The sequence below is a fragment of the Salvelinus namaycush genome, chromosome 6 (genome assembly GCF_016432855.1).
Source record: "Salvelinus namaycush isolate Seneca chromosome 6, SaNama_1.0, whole genome shotgun sequence".
NCBI classification, from domain to species: Eukaryota; Metazoa; Chordata; class Actinopteri; order Salmoniformes; family Salmonidae; genus Salvelinus; species Salvelinus namaycush.
Window position 1 is genome coordinate 37453705 of NC_052312.1, and position 21512 is coordinate 37475216.

At 42.7% G+C, this 21512-nt stretch overlaps 2 protein-coding genes across 2 annotated transcripts; both read left to right on the plus strand.

Annotated features, from left to right (window-relative positions):
* Positions 1 to 6918: 6918 nt before the first annotated feature.
* LOC120049959 (zinc finger and SCAN domain-containing protein 10-like) lies at positions 6919 to 12855 on the plus strand. The gene is made up of 7 exons (XM_038996491.1): positions 6919 to 7076; positions 7331 to 7533; positions 7624 to 7704; positions 8204 to 8299; positions 8390 to 8500; positions 10281 to 10401; positions 10687 to 12855. Exons 1-7 carry the CDS (start codon positions 7040 to 7042, stop codon positions 12423 to 12425), a joined length of 2388 nt encoding a protein of 795 aa, XP_038852419.1. The 5' UTR covers positions 6919 to 7039; the 3' UTR covers positions 12426 to 12855.
* A 335-nt stretch (positions 12856 to 13190) lies between these two features.
* LOC120049961 (zinc finger protein 17-like) lies at positions 13191 to 17763 on the plus strand. The gene is made up of 7 exons (XM_038996492.1): positions 13191 to 13321; positions 13607 to 13809; positions 13900 to 13980; positions 14385 to 14480; positions 14571 to 14681; positions 14849 to 14969; positions 15204 to 17763. Exons 1-7 carry the CDS (start codon positions 13285 to 13287, stop codon positions 16868 to 16870), a joined length of 2316 nt encoding a protein of 771 aa, XP_038852420.1. The 5' UTR covers positions 13191 to 13284; the 3' UTR covers positions 16871 to 17763.
* Positions 17764 to 21512: the final 3749 nt, after the last annotated feature.

Consider the following 21512-nt stretch of genomic DNA (forward strand, 5'->3'; position numbering starts at 1 on the left):
TTTATTTAACCATCTTACATATAAAACCTTATTTGTTAATTGAAAATTGTGAATAACTCAACACAGGTTAATGAGAAGGGTGTGCTTGAAAGGATGCACATAACTGCAATTTTGGGTTGTATTGGAGAGATTCTCAATCATTTTCCTAACACAGACTGTGTCTGTATTTAGTTTTCATGCTAGTGAGGGCCGAGAATCCACTCTCACATAGGTACGTGGTTGCAAAGGGCATCAGTGTCTTAACAGCGTGATTTGCCAAGGCAGGATACTCATTAAATTAAATTTTCACAGAACTGCTTGTTGCAAATTCGATGAGGCTCTCTTGTTCAGATATCGGTAAGTGGACTGGAGGCAGGGCATGAAAGGGATAACATATCCAGTTGTTTGTGTCATACGTTTTGGGAAAGTACCTGAGAAATTGCACACCCAACTCACTCAGGTGCCTCGCTATATCACATTTGACATTGTCCGTAAGCTTGAGTTCATTTGCACACAAAAAATCATACAATGAGGGAAATACCTGTGTGTTGTCCTTGTTAATGCAGACAGAGAAGAGTTCCAACTTCTTAATCATAGCCTCAATTTTGTCCCTGAATATAGTTGCGAAGAGTCCCTGTAATCCTAGATTCAGATCATTTAGGCAAGAAAAAACATCACCCAGATAGGCCAGTCGTGTGAGAAACTCGTCATCATGCAAGCAGTCAGACAAGTGAAAATGATGGTCAGTAAAGAAAACTTTAAGCTCGTCTCTCAATTTTAAAAAACGTGTCAATACTTTGCCCCTTGATAACCAGTGCACTTCTGTATGTTGTAAAAGCGTTACATGGTCGCTGCACATATCATTGCATCGTGCAGAAAATACACGAGAGTTCAGGGGCCTTGCTTTAACAAAGTTAACCATTTTCACTGTAGTGTCCAAAATGTCTTTCAAGATGTCAGGCATTCCCTTGGCAGCAAGAGCCTCTCGTGGATGCTGCAGTGTACCCAAGTGGCGTTGGGAGCAACTGCTTGCACGCGCGTTACCACTCCACTATGCCTCCCTGTCATGGTTTTTGTGCCATCAGTACAGATACCAACAAGATCAGTGGCTACGTTTGGCTACATACGGACTGTTAGTGGAATTCCTGCGAGAGAGTAATGGTTAATGTGATTGGATGTTAATTATTTGACTAGGCTACCTGTATTTGACATTGTGTTGTTATTTCGCTGAACACTAGATGGTTTAATTTTATTTTGGGCAGTGAAATGAGGCTACTCAGGCGAGAGAGAAAAACTCACACAAATGTATAGCCCTGTTGGAAAATATATATGGACTGTTTTTAAATGTGAATCACATTTTTACTTGGCGTACCCCTGACGGCATTGCGCGTACCCCTGGGCATACCCCAGTTTGAGAATACCTGTCCTAGATCTATCCTCTTCCTTCGAAACCGTGAACCATGAGATCCTCCTCTCCACCCTCTGAGAACTGGGCATCTCAGGCTCTGTACACTCTTGGATTGCATCCTACCTGGCAGGCCGCTCCTACCAGGTGACATGCAGACGATCTTTGTCTGCACCACATACTCTCACTACCGATGTCCACCAGGGCTTGGTTCTGGGCCGTCTTCTATCTATACACCAAGTCACTCGGCTCTGTCATATCCTTACATTGTCTCTCATATCATTGCTATGCGGATGACACTCAACTACTTTTCTCCTCCACCTCTTCTGACACCCAGGTGGCGACACGCATCTGCCCCTCCCTACCTTCAGGCTATGCTCAAACCCTACACCCCAACCCAAGCACTCCACGCCACTTCTGGTCTCTTGGCCCATCCACCCCTACGGGAGAGCAGCTCCCACTCAGACTTGTCCAAGCTCTTCTCTGTCATGGCACCCCAATGGTAGAACCGGCTTCCCCCTGAAGCTAGGACAGTAGAGGCCCTGCCCATCTTCCGAAAAACATCTGAAACCCTACCTCTACAATTAGTATTTTAAATCCCCCCCCCCTCACTTAAATAATCCCCCCCTTAAAAGCCTATTGTGAACTAACACTCGCATTTGACACTGACTTTGCTGAGGAAAAATGTACTTACTATGACTGTGATATGTGGTCCCACCTAGCTATTTTAAGATGAACGCTCTAACTATAAGTCGCTCTGGATAAGGGCATCTACTAAAATGTAAATATGAACAAATATGTATCATTGTTAATGTTCATACAATAATTGTTCATACATCATGAATACATACAGGTGAATTACTTTTATACTATTACGTATGGTACTTTTATTTTGACATTTTCCCGAAACCGTGACCCAGAAGTACTTTTATGGTGTTGCTGACGACACACTAATTGTTTTCTGGATGTACAGTTGTTGTTGCCATTTCCACATTTATTAATTGTATTGCATGTTGATATACAGCTGTATGCCGTTAGATTTTGTTGTTTATTATCTATACATACATTTGATAACAACTTTTCCATCATGGACAAACGAGTCAAAGCTACTGCCAGTACGGGTAGGGCAGGGGTTGTTTCTAAACTGTCTATTAACCCTGGCTAACGTTAACGTTAGCTAGAGTAGCTTAAATTCAATTTACAGGCAGCCCTAAGTGAACTGTAAATTTACTAGTATAGCTAACTACATTCATTTCATGTTAATGTCATGTTGGCTTTCTTTCTAAATGTAGCTATCTATTGCTGCTAAATATGGTAAAGCCAAAGATTATAACGCTCATCTGTGGTATAGTCTTATCATAATATTTTGTATAGGCTTGATGTTGTAGACAAAACATTTTTGGGGTTCTCTCTTCTTTCCATAGGTCCCCCACTTCCTCTCTCCTCTTTGCGAGTCTTGATTTCTCCCTTGCGGCTGATGTATTCATTTGTATGGCATGTGGTGAATCAACGCAATGTGATGCACTATGGGAAGGTCGAGGAGTTTGTAACTGTGGTGACTGAAGCCGTTCCAAAGTTGCTGAGTTACAAACAGAGGGCTCAACTCATCCTGGGCCTGAGAGCAAGGGTGAGTGACATGATATGTGGTCATGGGAGGGGTGGTTTATTATGCTTTGATTGACACATTTGTATCAATACCAGTAGAAACTAGATGTGTGTAAGGTGGGCGGGGAAGATGCAAGTTTACTCAATATCGCCATGATTCCCATTATTTAGATGATCTTGGAGATGTTCCGCAAGGATTGTGTCCACTTAACCCTCAGGCCATCCAACGTCTCCTGGGAAAGATGAACATCAGTGCATCCTCAGGGGTAAGTACATTTTTCTCTCTCCTGCATACATTCAAAGGGTGTAACAGCTACTCATTTTAATAGCTTAATTCAGATAACCAGAAAAGTTATACTTGTATCAAATTATTCACATTCTGTGTTACAGCAGCATGATGCAGAAGTGGAGGAGTCGCAGGCTAACTTTGTGACGCTGGTCCAAACCCTGCTGAAAAACCCTTATGAGAGGAAGCACTTCTTCCAGGTTTGACATACTTTCTCTCTCTTCATTTCTTCTGACTTGCATTTAGCGGCTCGTCATTCAGGTAGGTTCTCTCATAGACACTGTCACTCTTTCCTTCCATGTAGGAGGAGTTCCATACACAGTATGGCTCGAAGTATGACACAGCACTGCAAGCCCTTGTGGGAGGCTTGGTCTTCAGACTGGAACAACTGCTATCTGTGCCAGATCTCTCCCAGGTATTGAACTGGTAAATGACAAGTCTATAACTAGCAGTTCACTGATCATACCTACATTTTGTCATTATTAGATAACAATTTATGTCAACACATGCCATATTATTGTCTTTACCTCACATGCTAAGCCACCTCCCTTTTGCGGATCTTTGGTTATTCCTCTCCTTCTCAGATAGCATCTATGATCAGTGCTGCCCCCTCTGACCTGGAGGAGTGTGGACAGTCTGTGTCTGACCCTGAGCAGCTGAAGATCCTCCTCCAGCACCAGAAATTGCTAAATAAAACCCAGTTCAACAAAAATGGTAGACTTGAAAACAGTCCATAGGAAGCTTTGGAGTCTCTACTTCAATCATTATCTGTTATCCTCCCTGTGTATGTACAGTAGATTTATAAACAGCTAAACAAAGAACATTACAAGTTTACAAAACCTTAAATAAAAAGATGCAAAAGCTAAACTTAAGGACGGAAGGCATAGAAATAGCACGCATAGAACCGATATACCGCTTTTCAGACTTGCTTACAATGAGAAAGACAGATCTATAACTGACATTTCTATGTACATTTGGTTGGGTCGCGCACAAAGCTACATACGGGACCTTTCACTTCATTATGAACCATTTTATGATTTTTTTAACAGGAATATATATAAAAAGCCTAGTCTTTTTAATTTGCAGAATATCCTTAAATGTAATGTACTTAAATATTTTTCATATTGAATTTTTTCTCAGTACCTCTCACTTCTTCTGTGGGTGACTGTGTGCTGTCCTTGCTGTCCTTCCGCCTCGCCTGTGGAATGCAATCAATGGAGACAGATTTTGACGAGCCATCAGAATCATTAGATGCCGCTCTAAGCGTCATGAACCCTGCCTCCTTCAGTGACCTGGAGGATCTGGGAATGATGTCAGATGACTCGCCCCATGCTGCAGAAGATAGTACTGTGGAGAGAGAAGAGGGTGCCAGGGATAACGGAAGTGGGGCGAAAAATGCAGTGTGTGACAGTGAAGAAGACAATGCACTGCCAGAGAGCGCGTCTAGTCCTCAAGGTGTTAGCGGACTAGTGGGAGGGTCACCATAAAAAGGGGCACCAACAGTAAGGAGTATGCTGTCAACAGAGAGACACCAACCGCTTGTATCACTGATGAGTAGTTCCTTCACCAAATCCTCTCCTTCACAGATAGTCAAATTAGTCATCCTTGCCACGGTCACCATTGGGAACCAACCGGGTAACCCACCGGTCAAAGTAGCGAGTTTCCACCAGTGGGTCTCCCACATTGCAAGTAACACTATCTCGCTCCCTTCCTTGCCACCCCTTCCACAAAACAATGATGTAGACAAGGAGATCCGGTCAGGTGACACATGTCTTGGAAGCAGTGTGGTAATTGGGGGTCAGGAAACAGAAGCCAATCTCTTTGAGAGGGCTGTTATCTGAAGGAGATGGGCGCCTAAGCCACAAAGAATAATGGTACCCTCGAAGAGGAAAATCCCTGAGGCAACCATAATTTGCCAGGAGTGTGGGAAGAGTTTTGTCTATCCGTCTCAGCTGGAAAATCACCTACGCATTCACACAGGAGAGAAATCTTTCAAGTGCACGGAGTGTGGCAGGGCCTTCAGGTCCTTAGGATACATGACCACTCATATGAAAAATCACTCTGAAGCGCGACCATTTAAGTGTGATGAGTGTGACAAGGGTTTTCGGAAAAAGGCTGACCTGAAGAAGCATCAGCTCATCCACATGGTTGCAAAACCACACAAATGCACCATCTGCGGAAAGGGCTTCAGCCAAGCATTTTATTGCAGAATACACATCCAGTCTCATGCAAGTGAAAATAACTTTCCCTGCACTCATTGTCAGAAGAGATTCCCAACCCAATACAAGCTGTCTGTCCACGAGCGCTGGCACACCATGGAGCGCCCGTTCATCTGTGAGCAGTGTGGGATGCGCTTCTTTCATCCCAGTGGGCTGAAGAGGCACATGGGCTATCACATTGGGAACCGCCCGTTCCTCTGTGCCCAGTGTGGAAAGACTTTTGTTTATGAGTTTGACCTGAAGAAACACCAAAGGGACCATGGCCCCAAGCCCAAGATCCCATGCCCTGTCTGCCAGAAGGTGTTTGGCAGCAACGGACTCATTAAGGCCCACATGTTTACGCACACCTCTGTAAAACCTTACAGATGTGACATATGTGACAAGACCTTTAAACAGAGCAGCAGCTTGAGTAGTCACAAACGTCTGCACACGGCCGAACGCCCTTACCACTGCGACATGTGTGGGAAGACGTACAAGCTGAATCAGCACCTGAAGGAGCACATAATTATCCACCACACAGCGGAGGGGCACCCCTGTGACCAGTGTGGAAAGGTCTTCAAGTTACCACGTCTTCTGAAGGCGCATGAGCGGTTGCACTCAGGAGAGCGATCTGAGCAGACAAGGAAATACAGTCACACCAACTGTCGCAGGAGACATTCCTCCAAAATTAGTTGATTTTCTGCAGTGGCTGCCCTCCACACACACAATGACTGGAATGCTAGTTTTATTGTTCTGACACAAGTTTAACTTTGTCAAAAAATCCAGTGCCATTGGCTGTAATCATGTCCAGATTTTTTCCGTAAACTTGACCATTTTGGACCATAATCCAGGATTCCCTCGACTGAACATTGACAAATAGTAGAATGTCTGGCTTAATTCACACAGAAACAAACATATGTCCTTTTAGATAACAATTAATGATTGCGTAATTAAAACATATTTGTTTGTGATGCTTTTTTTTTTGGATAGGTTATTGAAATTCCAATGACATAAGATGTACATTGACAGCCACTCACGTATTTCTCTTTTTGAGAGTAGTCAATGGTTGCCGGAAGCCTTTACAAAAAATATGCACAACATTTGGTGTTGGATGAAGGCAAAATTGTGTACCACTACTCAATTGTTTTGCTGTTTTAGTTGAAAACATTCACAGCAAGGGAAACCTAGTATTTGCTAGAATGGTCCTGTGCGATTACTTTTTATAATACATTTAAAGTGTATTAAGCCACAAAAGTTAATTAATAAAGATTCATATTTATCCAGATATATATGATGAAATTCATGTTTTTACCTAAAAATGTAATTTCAAGAAACGAGAAGATTCAGTTGCGGCTCTTATTCCAGCACGGTAGGTGGCGGTAATGTTGTTATGCTGCCAATCTTGGTTTTAATTGGTCAAAACTTTGTTCTGGTTTTGGTTCCGTTTCCCGTTGTCGCCAATTTCACCCAAAAAAATCGTCAGTGACTTGGTGATATCTGTCCAGTATGCTAGTTACCTTTACTGTTAGATTTCTGCCTATCGTACATATTTGGTAACATTCCGGCATGGACAAACGAGTCAAGAAGAGTACAGCCAGTACGGGTAGGATACATTATACGACACTTGCTAACCATGTATTGGCAATCTATTCAATTTTACAAATGTGAACCTGGCTATAGACCCGATTTTTATCTTCAATGGATAGCTTAGTGTAAAACTAATGTCTATTTCGGCTTGCCTTCTAAATTTAAGTTTGCTAGGTAGTTAGCCATGTTGCTGCTGGAGGTATTTGTTGCTGTAGAGCCTAGAGGATGAAGCCACACACCCTAACATGTTGTTCTATCGTCTTGCTATAGCCCCCCCACTTCCTCTCTCCTCTTTGCGACTATTGGTTTCTCCGCTGCGGCTGATGTATTCATTTGTATGGCATGTGGTGAATCAACGCAATGTGATGCACTATGGGAAGGTCGAGGATTTTGTAACTGTGGTGACTGAAGCAGTTCCAAAGTTGCTGAGTTACAAACAGAGGGCTCAACTCATCCTGGGCCTGAGAGCAAGGGTGAGTGACATGATATGTGGTCATGGGAGGGGTGGTTTTGACACATTGTGTATTAGAAAAATCATATACAATTTTGTCCCATTATTTTAGATGATCTTGGAGTTGTTCCGCAAGGACCCACCCAACCTGCAGGACATCCAACGTCTCCTGGAAAAGATGAACATCTTGGGGGTAAGAATATTTCTCTCTCCTGTGTGACAGTGTGGAAATTCTGACCCATACCAGTGAACAACTCACACCTGTAAAACAACATATTCAAGAATGACTGTCAATATCATTAACCCAGAAAAACCAAGGCTGGAGCGACATACACTTAAAAGAGGGTAAAATATGCGCTGTACTCTGGTTTGAAAATAGCCTTTAGCTCTGCAGTGTACAGATCTGAGGGGACTGCATAAGTTTAAACGACATACAAGTGTTAATACCTTCCAGTGGGGTTGCGGGAGCTTTCTGCCATCTGTCTTGCTTTGCTGTCACTCATCTGATTCCTTAGATCTGCAAAGTGAAAACACGGATGGGGTAAGAGATAAAAGTTGTTTTCAGGCTAGACTTATGACTTCTACAAACCCTGTCACCCATACTCAATACCCCTCTTTTTAAGTAACACATGTAATTCTGATGACCGAAGTGGCTGTACTTTGTATCAAATGATTCCCAATTTGTGTTACAGCAGCCAGATGCAGAAGTGGAGGAGTCACAGGCTAACTTCGTGGCGCTGGTCCAAACCCTGCTGAAAAACCCTTATGAGAGGAAGCACTTCTTCCAGGTTCGGCACACTTTCTCCCTTTCCTCTCACACTGTCCACTTTGTAATTTCAAAGACACTGACTTAAATTATTTTCTTTCCTTCCCTGTAGGAGGAGTTCCATACACAGTATGGCTCCAAGTATGACACAGCACTGCAGGCCCTTGTGGGAGGCTTGGTCCTCAGACTGGAACGACTGCTATCTGTGCCAGATCTCTCCCAGGTAATGAACTGTTACACAACAAGTCTATAACTAACAATTCACCAATCATATCTAATGTTGACATTGTTAGACAACTATATATACTATTGTTCAAAAGTTTGGGGTCACTTAGAAATGTCCTTGTTTTCCATGAAAACATACATGAAATTAGTTGCAAAATGAATAGGAAATATAGTTAAGATGTTGACAAGGTTATAAATAATGATTTTTAATTGAAATAATAATGATGTCCTTCAAACTTTGCTTTCGTCAAAGAATCCTCCATTTGCAGCAATTACAGCCTTACAGACCTTTGGCATTCTAGTTGTCAATTTGTTGAGGTAATCTGAATAGATTTCACCCCATGCTTCCTGAAGCACCTCCCTCAAGTTGGATTGGCTTGATGGTCACTTCTTACGTACCATACGGTCAAACTGCTCCCACAACAGCTCAATAGGGTTGAGATCCGGTGACTGTGCTGGCCACTCCATTATAGACAGACTACCAGCTGACTGCTTCTTCCCTAAATAGTTCTTGCATAGTTTGGAGCTGTGCTTTGGGTCGTTGTCCTGTTGTAGGGGGAAATTGGCTCCAATTAAGCCACAGGGTATGGCATGGCGTTGCAAAATGGAGTGATGGCCTTCCTTCTTCAAGATTGCTTTTACCCTGTAAAAAGCTCCCACTTTACCACCACCAAAGCACCCCCAGACCATCACATTTCCTCCACCATGCTTGACAGATGGCGTCAAGCACTCCTCCAGCATCTTTTCATTTTTTCCTCGTCTCACGAATGTTCGTCTTTGTGAACGGAACACCTCAAACTTAGATTCGTCTGTCCATAACACTTTTTTCCAATCTTCCTCTGTCCAGTGTCTGTGTTCTTTTACCCATCTTAATCTTTCATTTTTATTGGCCAGTCTGAGATATGTCTTTTTCTTTGCAACTCTGCCTAGAAGGCCAGCATCCCAGAGTCACCTCTTCACTGTTGACGTTGAGACTGGTGTTTTGCGGGTACTATTTAATGAAGCTGCCAGTTGAGGACTTGTGAGGCGTCTGTTTCTCAAACTAGACACTCCAATGTACTTGTCCTCTTGCTCAGTTGTGCACCAGGGCCTCCCACTCCTCTTTCTATTCTGGTTAGAGCCAGTTTGCGCTGTTCTGTGAAGGGAGTAGTACACAGCGTTGTATGAGATCTTCAGTTTCTTGGCAATTTCTCGCATGGAATAGCCTTCAGTTCTCAGAACAAGAATAGACTGACGAGTTTCAGAAGAAAGGTCTTTGTTTCTGGCCATTTTGAGCCTGTAATCGAACCCACAAATTCTGACGCTCCAGATACTCAACTAGTCTAAAGAAGGCCTGTTTTATTGCTTCTTTAATCAGCACCACAGTTTTCAGCTGTCCTAACATAATTGCAAAATAGTTTTCTAATGATCAATTAGCCTTTTAAAATGATCAACTTGGATTAGCTAACACAACATGCCATTGGAACACAGGAGTGATGGTTGCTGATAATGGGCCTCTGTACATCTATGTATATATTCAGTTTCCAGCTTCCAGCTATATCAGTTTCCAGCTACAATAGTCATTTACGACATTAACAATGTCTACACTGTATTTCTGATCAATTTGATGTAATTTTAATGGACAACAAATGTGTTTTTCTTTCAAAAACAAGGGCATTTCTAAGTGACCCCAAACTTTTGAACAGTAGTGTACGTGTCAACACATGCCATAATATTGTTTATCCTGCGCACTCTAAGAAACCCCCTGGTTGCTGATCTTAGCTTCTAACTCTTCTCAGATAGCGTCCATTATCAGTGCTGCCCCCTCTGACCTGGAGGAGTGTGGAAAGTCTGTGTCTGACCCTGAGCACCTGAAGATTCTCCTGCAGCACCAGAACCTGCTAAATAAGATTCAGTTTGGTAGGCTTACTTCAATCATATCTTCTCCTTCCTGTTAATGTTAAGTAGAATTATCAACAGATAAACAAAGAACAATGTAGTTTTCCCTTTTTGTCAAACTGCCATGGTTCACTCTATTGATAACTTTGAACCAGCTGTATTTACAGGAATTTGAATTACTTTGAAATGGTATTAATCTAAACATGCCCAATACTTTCAAGTTCAAACAAACAGAATGTGGTGTAATATAAAATATTCATAATTTATTTATATTTTTTAAAATCTGTATTTGTCCCTTTTTCTCAGTACCTGTCACGTCTTCTGTAGGGGACTGTGTGCTGTCCTCGCTGTCCTTCCGCTTAACCTGTGGAATGCAGTCCATGCAGACAGATTTTGACGAGCCAGCGGAATCATTAGAAGCAGCTCTAAGCATCATGAACCCTGCCTCTTTCAGGGACTTGGAGGATCTGGGAATGATGTCAGATGAATCGGACCACACTGGAGCAGTAACTACTGTGGAGAGAGAAGAGCAGAATGCCAGAGATAACGCATGTGGGGCGAAGAATTCAGTACTCCACAGTGGAGAAGACAATGCACTGTCAAAGAACGACATAGTCTCACCTACTCCTGAAAGTATAAGCAGGCCAGTGGGGGGGGCACCAACAGTAGAGAGCATGCTGCCGACAGAGAGCGACAAAGAGCTTGTAACACTGATGAATACTTTCATCACCGAAGACTCTCCTTCACATATTGTCATCCCTGAAACGGTCACCAATGGGAACCAACCAGATAACCAGCCGGTCAAGCTAGCGAGTGTCCACCAGTGGGTCTCCCACATTGCAAGTAACACTATCTCGCTCCCTTCCTTGCCACCCCTTCCACAAAACGATGAAGACAAGGAGATCCGGTCAGGTGACACGTGTCTTGGAAGCAGTGTGGAAATTGGGGGTCAGGAAACAGAAGCCAATCTCTTTGAGAGGGCTGTTATCCGAAGGAGACGGCCGCCCAAGCCACAAAGAATAACTGTACCCTCGAAGAGGAAAATCCCTGAGGCAACCATAATTTGCCAGGAGTGTGGGAAGAGTTTTGTCTATCCGTCTCAGCTGGAAAATCACCTACGCATTCACACAGGAGAGAAACCTTTCAAGTGCACGGAGTGTGGCAGGGCCTTCAGGTCCTTAGGATACATGACCACTCATATGAAAAATCACTCTGAAGCGCGGCCATTTAAGTGTGATGAGTGTGACAAGGGTTTTCGGAAAAAGGCTGACCTGAAGAAGCATCAGCTCATCCACATGGGTGCAAAACCACACAAATGCACCATCTGCGGAAAGGGCTTCAGCCAAGCATTTTATTGCAGAATACACATCCAGTCTCATGCAAGTGAAAATAACTTTCCCTGCACTCATTGTCAGAAGAGATTCCCAACTCAATACAAGCTGTCTGTCCACGAGCGCTGGCACACCATGGAGCGCCCGTTCATCTGTGAGCAGTGTGGGATGCGCTTCTTTCATCCTAGTGGGCTGAAGAGGCACATGGGCTATCACATTGGGAACCGCCCGTTCCTGTGTGCCCAGTGTGGAAAGACTTTTGTTTATGAGTTTGACCTGAAGAAACACCAAAGGGACCATGGCCCCAAGCCCAAGATCCCATGCCCTGTCTGCCAGAAGGTGTTTGGCAGCAACGGACTCATTAAGGCCCACATGTTTACGCACACCTCTGTAAAACCTTACAGATGTGACATATGCGACAAGACCTTTAAACAGAGCAGCAGCTTGAGTAGTCACAAACGTCTGCACACGGGCGAACGCCCTTACCACTGCGACATGTGTGGGAAGACGTACAAGCTGAATCAGCACCTGAAGGAGCACATAATTATCCACCACACGGCGGAGGGGCACCCCTGTGACCAGTGTGGAAAGGTCTTCAAGTTACCACGTCTTCTGAAGGCGCATGAGCGGTTGCACTCAGGAGAGCGATCTGAGCAGACAAGGAAATACAGTCACACCAGCCGTCGCAGGAGAAATTCCTCCAAAATTAGTTGATTTACTGCACAGTGGCTGCCTTCCACACTGTCGGGGATGCTATTTTTAATGTCCTGACAAATTGCCAATAGCTGTAATAATATTTCTCATTTTTTGTTGTAGACTTTAGATTTTTGACCATTTTGGACCATAATTCAGGATTCCCTAAATAGACTGAACACTGAAAAATAATATAATGTCTGGCTTAATTAATGCAGCAACAAACATATCTCCTGTTAGATAACAATGAATGATTGTGTCATTAAAACATATTTGTTTGTGATGATTTTTTTTTTGGATAGGTTGAAATTCCAATGACATAAGATGTACATTGACAGCCACTCACGTATTTCTCTTTTTGAGAGTAGTCAATGATTGCCGGAAGCCTTTACAAAAAATATGCACATTTGATGTTGGATAAAGGCAAATAAAGTCACAATTGTGTGCCACTACTCACTTGTTTTGCTATTTTATTCACAGCAAAGGTAACCAAATGTATGCTAGAACGGTACTGTGTGATGACTTTTTATAATACATTTAAGGTGTTTATTAAGCTACAAAATAAAGATTCATACTCAACCAAATATATACAGAAAAATTATGAAATTCGTGTTTTAACCTAAAAATGTAATTTCAAGAAAAGAGAGCAGTAGGATTCAATTGCGGCTCTTATTCCAGCACGATAGGTGGCAGTAATGATGTTATGCTGCCAATCTTATTGTTAATAGTCTGGTCAAAACTCTGTTCTGGTTTTGGTTCCGTTTCCATCTGTTGTCGCCATTTTCATAAATCGTTTGTGGGTTGTGGATAGCTATCTATCATGCTAGTTACCTTTACTGTTAGATTTCTGCCTATCGTACATATTTGGTAACATTCTGGCATGGACAAACGAGTCAAGAAGAGTACTGCCAGTACGGGTAGGTTACATTATACGACACTTGCTAGACATGTATTAGCAATCTAACCATTTTTACAAATGTGGGCCTGGCTACAGACCCAAGTCACTGCAATGCAGAGCGCTAGCTAGCTAGCGACTATCTTCAATGGGTAGCTAAGTGTAAAACTAATGTTCGTTTCGGCTTGCCTTCTAAATTTACGTTTGCTAGCTAGTTAGCCATGTTGCTGCTGGAGGTATTTGTTACTAAAGAGCCTAGAGGATGAAGCCACACACCCTAACATGTTGTTCTATCGTCTTGCTATAGCCCCCCCACTTCCTCTCTCCTCTTTGCGACTATTGGTTTCTCCGCTGCGGCTGATGTATTCATTTGTATGGCATGTGGTGAATCAACGCAATGTGATGCACTATGGGAAGGTCGAGGAGTTTGTAACTGTGGTGACTGAAGCAGTTCCAAAGTTGCTGAGTTACAAACAGAGGGCTCAACTCATCCTGGGTCTGAGAGCAAGGGTGAGTGACATGATATGTGGTCATGGGAGGGGTGGTTTTGACACATTGTGTATTAGAAAAATCATATACAATTTTGTCCCATTATTTTAGATGATCTTGGAGTTGTTCCGTAAGGACCCACCCAACCTTCAGGACATCCAACGTCTCCTGGAAAAGATGAACATCTTGGGGGTAAGAATATTTATCTCTTGTGTGGCAGTGTGGAAATTCCGGCCTATACCGGCGCACAGACTCAACACACCTGTAACACGGCATACTAAAACATTTCTGTCAATACCATTCTCGGACGACTACTTAAAAGAGAGTAACATTTGCACATTAGTCTGGTTTGAAAATAGCCTTTAGCTCTGTAGTGTACTAATCTGAGGGTAATGGATAAGCATAAACAACATTAGTGTTAATACCTTCCAGTGGGGTTGCGGGAGCTTTCTGCCATCTGTCTTGCTTTGCTGTCACTCATCTGATTCTTTAGATCTGCAAAGTGAAAACACGGATGGGGTAAGAGATAAAAGTTGTTTTAAGGTTGGACTTATGACTTCTACAAACCCTGTCACCCATGCAAATCCTGATTACAGCAGCCAGATGCAGAAGTGGAGGAGTCACAGGCTAACTTCGTGGCGCTGGTCCAAACCCTGCTGAAAAACCCTTATGAGAGGAAGCACTTCTTCCAGGTTCGGCACACTTTCTCCCTTTCCTCTCACACTGTCCACTTTGTCATTTCAAAGACACTGACTTAAATAATTTTCTTTCCTTCCCTGTAGGAGGAGTTCCATACACAGTATGGCTCCAAGTATGACGCAGCACTGCAGGCCCTTGTGGGAGGCTTGGTCCTCAGACTGGAACGACTGCTATCTGTGCCAGATCTCTCCCAGGTAATGAACTGTTACACAACAAGTCTATAACTAACAATTCGCCAATCATATCTAATGTTGACATTGTTAGACAACTGTATACATGCCAACACATGCCATAATGTTGTTTATCCTGCGCATTCTAAGAAACCCCCTGGTTGCTGATCTTAGCTTCTAACTCTTCTCAGATAGCGTCCATTATCAGTGCTGCCCCCTCTGACCTGGAGGAGTGTGGAAAGTCTGTGTCTGACCCTGAGCACCTGAAGATTCTCCTCCAGCACCAGAACCTGCTAAATAAGATTCAGTTTGGTAGGCTTACTTCAATCATATCTTCTCCTTCCTGTTAATGTTAAGTAGAATTATCAACAGATAAACAAAGAACAATGTAGTTTTCCCTTTTTGTCATGGATCACTTTGAACTAGCTGTATTTACAGGAATGTGAAATAGTTTTTCAATGTTATTAATGTCAACATGCTTATTCCTAGGCTTTCACATTCAACCAATCAGAATGTCATTTTTCTATATTTGTCCCTTTCTCTCAGTACCTGTCACTTCTTCTGTGGGTGACTGTGTGCTGTCCTCGCTGTCCTTCCGCCTCGCGTGTGGAATGCCATCAATGGAGCCAGATTTTGACGAGCCATCAGAATCATTAGATGCCGCTCTAAGTGTCATGAACCCTGCCTCCTTCAGTAACTTGGAGGATCTGGGAATGATGTCAGATGACTCTGACCATGCTGGAGAAGATAGTACTGTGGAGAGAGAAGACGATGTACTGCCAGAGAGCGCCGTGGTCTGCTCTAGTCCTCAAGGTGTTAGCGGGCTGGTGGGAGGTGCACCATCAAAAGGGGCACCAACAGTAAGGAGTATGTTGCAAACAATGAGACAGCAACAACTTGTATCACTGATGAGTACTTCCATCACTGAAGCCTCTCCTTCACAGATAGTCCTCCCTGCCACGGATAACCAGCCGGTCGAGCTAACGAGTGTCGACCAGTGGGTCTCCCATATTGCCAGTTACACTTTATCGCTCCATTCCTTGCCACCCCTTCCACAAAACGATCATTTGGACAAGGAGATGGAGTCGGCCGACACAGGTCTCGGAAGCAGTGTGGTGATCGGGGGTCAGGAAACAGAGGTCGATCTCTTTGAGAGTTCCATTATCCAAAGGAAGAGGGTGCAAAAGCCACTACGAGTAGCTTGCTCGAAAAAGAGAAACCCTGCAACCAACTCCTGCCAAGAGTGTGGGAAGCGTTTTCTGTCTCGGGGACGGCTGGAGGATCACCTCCGCATACACACCGGAGAGAAACCTTTCAAGTGCACCGATTGTAGCAGGTTCTTCAGGACGTTGGCACTCCTGACCAACCATATGAAAATTCACTCTGACGTGCGGCCCTTTAGCTGCGATGAGTGCGGCAAGTGCTTTCGGAGAAAGGTTGGCCTTCAGAATCACCATCGTGTCCACACGGATGCTAGACCATACAAATGCACCATATGTGGCAAGGGTTTCACGCAGGTACAGTACTGCAAACGACACATGGATTGTCATACAAGTGAGAATACCTATTTTTGCACTCATTGTCCGAAGAGTTTCCCAACCCAATTCCAGCTGTCTGCCCACCAGCGCTGGCACACCATGGACCGCCCGTACGCCTGTGAGCAGTGTGGGTTGCGTTTCTTTATGCCAAGCTTGTTAAAGAGACACATGGGCTACCACATTGGGAACCGCCAGTTCCTGTGTGCCCAGTGCGGAAGGACCTTTGTTTATGAGTTTGACCTAAAGAGACACCAAAAAGACCATGACCCCAGTCCCAAGCTCCCCTGCCCCGTCTGCCAGAAGATGTTTGGCAACAACAGCCTACTCCAGGCCCACATACGCAGGCACTCTTCAGAGAAACCTTACAGATGCGACATATGCGACAAGACCTTTAAAGACAGCGGGGGCCTCCGCATACACAAGCGGGGGCTGCACTCGAACGAACGCCCTTACAGCTGCGACGAGTGTGGGAAGACCTACAAACTACACACGCACCTGAGGGAGCACAAGTTTAAACACACAGGGGAGGGCCACAGCTGTGGCCAGTGTGGAAAGGCCTTCAGGTACCTGCGTCTCCTGAAGGCGCACGAGCGGTCGCACTCCGAGCCATCTGAGCTCACACGGCGAAACAGTCACACCAGCCGTCGCAGGAGACATTCCTCCAAAAGGAGTTGATTTTCTCACATTTTCACACCTTTCACTGTGGCTACAGTAATATACAACAGTATTCAACTTTGTCACAATTCCATGTCATTGGCTGTACGGTCGTTATGTAGGGCAGCCCAGGGTTCCTCTGTGTTGTCTTAAGAATGCTGCATTATCCCACCATTCTGTCATATCTCTGTGGTGCAGAGGGGCGACATGATGGGGGATGGTGAGATATTTGACTTGAACGGAGAAGAGGGTCTCTGCTGTTCAGGACTGCTGCTCACTGTGTTTAGCTTCCTCCCTCTATGATCCTCCCTTCCTCTGATCAGACATACGGGGACTATACAAACCCTTATTACATGATACACAGCATATCAAGTACAGGGTCTAAAGTCTTTTCAAATCATGGAATGTCATACATGGTCTATTTTGGGAGGTACCAGCATTGCAGTCCTAACAGCCATGCATACAAGCCGGTTGTGACTGAAGGCTCCCAGAAAATCTGTGGACCGGAAATTCATAAAGTGAATCTGTGGAACTATGTTCAGTGAGGTGTGTTAGGTAAACCAGTGAAACATCCTCCACTGTCAGGTACAGTATGCTCTCAAGAGAACATGGTTTTAATCTGTTGACTTGGATCAGGATTGGGGGTCAATTACTTTTTAATTCAGGATCTTTCTAATAGAAAATAATTTCAGTTACTCCAACCCTGATTTGGATAGTCTCATGGCTTCTCCCGCAGTATAATCACCAGAGTGATTCAGATTTAGTATTTAATAGTCACATGTACAGGGTTGCAGGTATAATTGCGGATACAGTGAAAATCTTAGGGTCCAAACTCCAACAGAGTGTAGTTCTTCAATTTGTGCTTCTTGTTCTATCGCAATGTTCTTGTTGAATTAAAAAGCTTATAGGCTACATTAATTTGTGTTGTTTATTTTGGACTTAAAACGGTCTCTGAAGAAGTATGTGCCACACATTTCCTGTTCTGCAACATTTATTTCCTGTAGCTGCCTTTTAAACCTTACATTTTTTCCCAGATGCAGCATTACCCTTCTTGGAGGCACATCAGAAATTTGTGAACATAGGTGTTATGGCTATGCTGGAGTTGTCATTGATATATTTTTTTAATGAATCATGGCATTTTATCAGGTGAATGTCAGTTTGCCTCATCAGTCTTTTGATATCAACAACATTTTGTGGTAAGCAATACACTAAGTTAATATTGTTTTAATAATAATAGCTAACAAGATTGCAACAGATGTCTAATTTTTCTGTGTGAAATGTTGGATCACTCCAAATGATGAACTACTGACATCTGTTTTTGAATGTATTTCACACATTTCTCTGGCAAACAAAAGTCAACAAAACTACACTTGCAGTCAACAAAACTAAGAACCTGTGCACACACAAATGTGTTATTCTGGAAACTGTAAGCATCTACCTGTGAGGGAAATCTAATAGGCTAGGTCATACATTCTTTAGTTGTGCATGGCGAAAAAGAGCTACAGTACCCTACTGTTCTGCAATGCAGGTCCGACTGAATTCCAGCCGTCTTTTGTGAAAATTTAACAGATTACATTTTGATCTTGTTGAATGTTGTTCTCCCAATCCCACACTCCATCTTTTTGTTTAATCTCATGTCATTCCTCATGCCTTGTGGTCCTAAGAGGAAGAGCAGTGAGTCTGATAGTCATTTATTTTGAAATCATAAAAAAGTATGAATTAGTAATAAATAACACTTACACATGACTTAAATGGTTATAACCACTATGAATGCAATCGCATTCATTCCTCATACGAACAAAAGGTCAGGATAGAAATTAAATCAACAGTAGGCTTAAGCCATGTTCGCCAACAAATGCACAGCCTTTCTTTGCTTTTGTTTAGGCTGTGTCAGAGTTGGAAGAGCTGTCATAGGTGAGCGGCTGCTCTTGTGGTCATTGTCAGTAAACCACACCTGCGCTTATCCCACCAATGTTAGACTTTCTCAACAAGAAAGTGAAGGCTATATAAAAAATAATGACACTCAAATTTAAAATCTATATTTTAAGTGATAGGGATTTATATCAACTTAATCAAGGTGTATATTGTGCCCAACATCACACATTCCAGTGATTAAGCCAAGTTTAGATCTGTAACCTATTGTAAACTAGTTTTTTTCTTCATTTGATTGTTTACTCTTACGGCTGACAAAACAGAAGTCCTCAAGACCAGGTTGAACTTCATTCCACAAAGGCACCTCAAACATGTACCAGACCATGTCCCAGTTCTAAAAATAAAAAACATCAGTCTTGAAAATACAGTATTGATTAAAAAGTAAATCAGAAACTGTATGTGAAAAATATGTTTGTCATGTTAACTGTGGTTCATATCGATCTCAGAGCTCCATTCTATAATAGTCTCAGAGTCTGGTGATCGACCACAGTTTGAACAGACAACTGTGTTTGATGGAGTCGTCATATCGCGCTGTGACAGTGTGACTAGGAAAGAAAAGCTCAGACAGAACTGGGTCAATCAGAGCCCACAATGGAGGGAGAGGACCCTCGATTGTTCAGAGCCACACAGAACATGAAGTGGTTCTCTGGCAGATACGTCATATGATCAGCAATAGTACAGTTGGTGAGTACTCTCTGTCTTTGTGTGGATGATCTTGTATGCAGTATTTACAATTATTGCATATTTAATATCAAAATGGGTTTAAGCATGAGGGTAGTCAGCAATTATATGCTCACTGAAAACAATTTTCGGTGATATTGTAAGATGATCAAAAATGGAAACGAACTTGATGAGCAACACTTTTTTTTGTTGCAAAATACAACCTTGTGTTCAAAGTGTATTCAGTTCATTCCTGAAATATCTGATATGCAGTTTAGTTACGTTTCATATTACATGTATGTTTGTTTTTAAGCATCTTTGAGATTATGTGTATAATTAAAGGCACTATATAAAATATGATTATTATACTCACAAAACAATGTTTACTGAGTGAAACAAAAATGTAACTGTTGTTCAGCAGTTATCAAGTTGTTTTTGGGATTTTCATATAACCTGAAATCCGGATTTGATTGAACAAGTCCAGTCAACTCATTCATTCTTACACCATCTTTTCTAGATGTTCTTCAGAGGCGGCGTGGCTGCACTTACATCACGAATGAATCTTCCACTGGGTTTGACCAATGGGGTCTCAATGGTGAGAACTTCCTGACCTTTGACCCTACCTCTCATACATGGATGTCAGAGTCTCCACAGGCAAACCCCATAGAACCGAGTTGGAACTCAAACAAAGTGAGGAGTCACATGTTTAAGGAGTTTCTCCAGCATGACTGTTGCGCTTCACTCACCAATATCATGAAGACGAGAGGGAGCTGGCGCAGTAGAACAGAAGACGGGTGAGATGAACAGATACAGTCGAGCGACTATGCAATAACAAAGACCTGCGAATGAATGTGCACAATAACAGGATTTGGGGTTGTGAAGTTAAGAGTGCATGTGAATCGATTTGCCTTCCCTGTTTGTTACATCAGTCAACATTGTTTTATTCTATGATTTTCATATTTGCCAAGCCCATACCTCACAAAGAGGATGTGTCCTTAAGATGTCATGGGACAAGCACTGACCTATCAGGACTTAAGGTCCACTTGACCCGAGATAGGGTTGTGATGACAGATCGGGTCAGAGTCATTGGGCCTCTACCCAATGTTGACGGATCAGTCCTGCTGAGACTGAGTGTTGAGATCCCCACTGGCCACACGAAAACATAGCGTTACCGCTGTAAAGTACAAACAAGCACAAGCAACACCGCTGCTTTGTGGAGTGAGACATTTTCAGATAGATAGCTAAATTAATTTATGCATGTGGTTTGGATGAAAAAAAGTATTCATACTCCTTGGAATTCGTCACATTTTATTCTGTGACAAAGTGGGATTAAAATGGATTTAATTGCAATTGTCAACAATCTACACAAAACACTGTAATGTCAACGTGGAAGAGTATTTTAATAAAAATATGAAATATTAAAGAAATTAAATAACTAAAATATAGTTGTTGCATAAGTATTCAGCTCCCTGAGTCAACACATGTCAGAATCACCGTTGGCAGCGATTACAGCTGCCAAAGGTCTTCTTGGGTAAGTCTATAAGAGCACCTGGATTGTCAAATAATTAGCCCATTATTCTTTTCATAATTCTTCAAGCTCTTTCAAGATGGTTGGGATGATGGCTATTTTCAAGACTTGCCATAGATTTTCAAGCAGATTTAAATCAAAACTGTGACTTGGCCACTAAGGAACATTTACTGTCTTTTTGGTAAGCAAATCCAGTGTAGATATCATCACCATGCTTGAAAATAAGGAGGCAGTTACTCAGCTTTGCATTTAGGCCAAAAAATGTATTCCTTTGCCATGTTTTTCTTTTGCAGTATTACTTTAGTGCCTTGTTGCATAAAATAGGCATGTTTTGGAATGTTTTTACTCTGTATTTTATTCTTCTTTTCACTCATCTGGGTCATTATTGTAGTCACTACAATGTTGTTAATCCATCCTCAGTTTCTCCCATCACAGCCATTAAACTCTGTATTATAATCACCAATGGCATCATGGGAACATCCCTGAGCACTTTCCTTTCTGTCCTGCAGCTCAGTTCAGAAGGATGACTGTACCTTTGATGTT

Excerpts from the sequence above, each read along its gene's own strand:
- LOC120049959 (XM_038996491.1), top strand. The coding sequence starts at position 7,040 with ATGGACAAACGAGTCAAGAAGAGTACAGCCAGTACGG. Across the intron at positions 7,705-8,203 it reads AAAAGATGAACATCTTGGGG|CAGCCAGATGCAGAAGTGGA; the intron begins GTAAGAATATTT and ends TTTGTGTTACAG. Across the intron at positions 8,501-10,280 it reads CTGTGCCAGATCTCTCCCAG|ATAGCGTCCATTATCAGTGC; the intron begins GTAATGAACTGT and ends AACTCTTCTCAG.
- LOC120049961 (XM_038996492.1), top strand. The coding sequence starts at position 13,285 with ATGGACAAACGAGTCAAGAAGAGTACTGCCAGTACGG. Across the intron at positions 13,810-13,899 it reads TCCTGGGTCTGAGAGCAAGG|ATGATCTTGGAGTTGTTCCG; the intron begins GTGAGTGACATG and ends CCATTATTTTAG. Across the intron at positions 14,970-15,203 it reads GCTAAATAAGATTCAGTTTG|TACCTGTCACTTCTTCTGTG; the intron begins GTAGGCTTACTT and ends CCTTTCTCTCAG.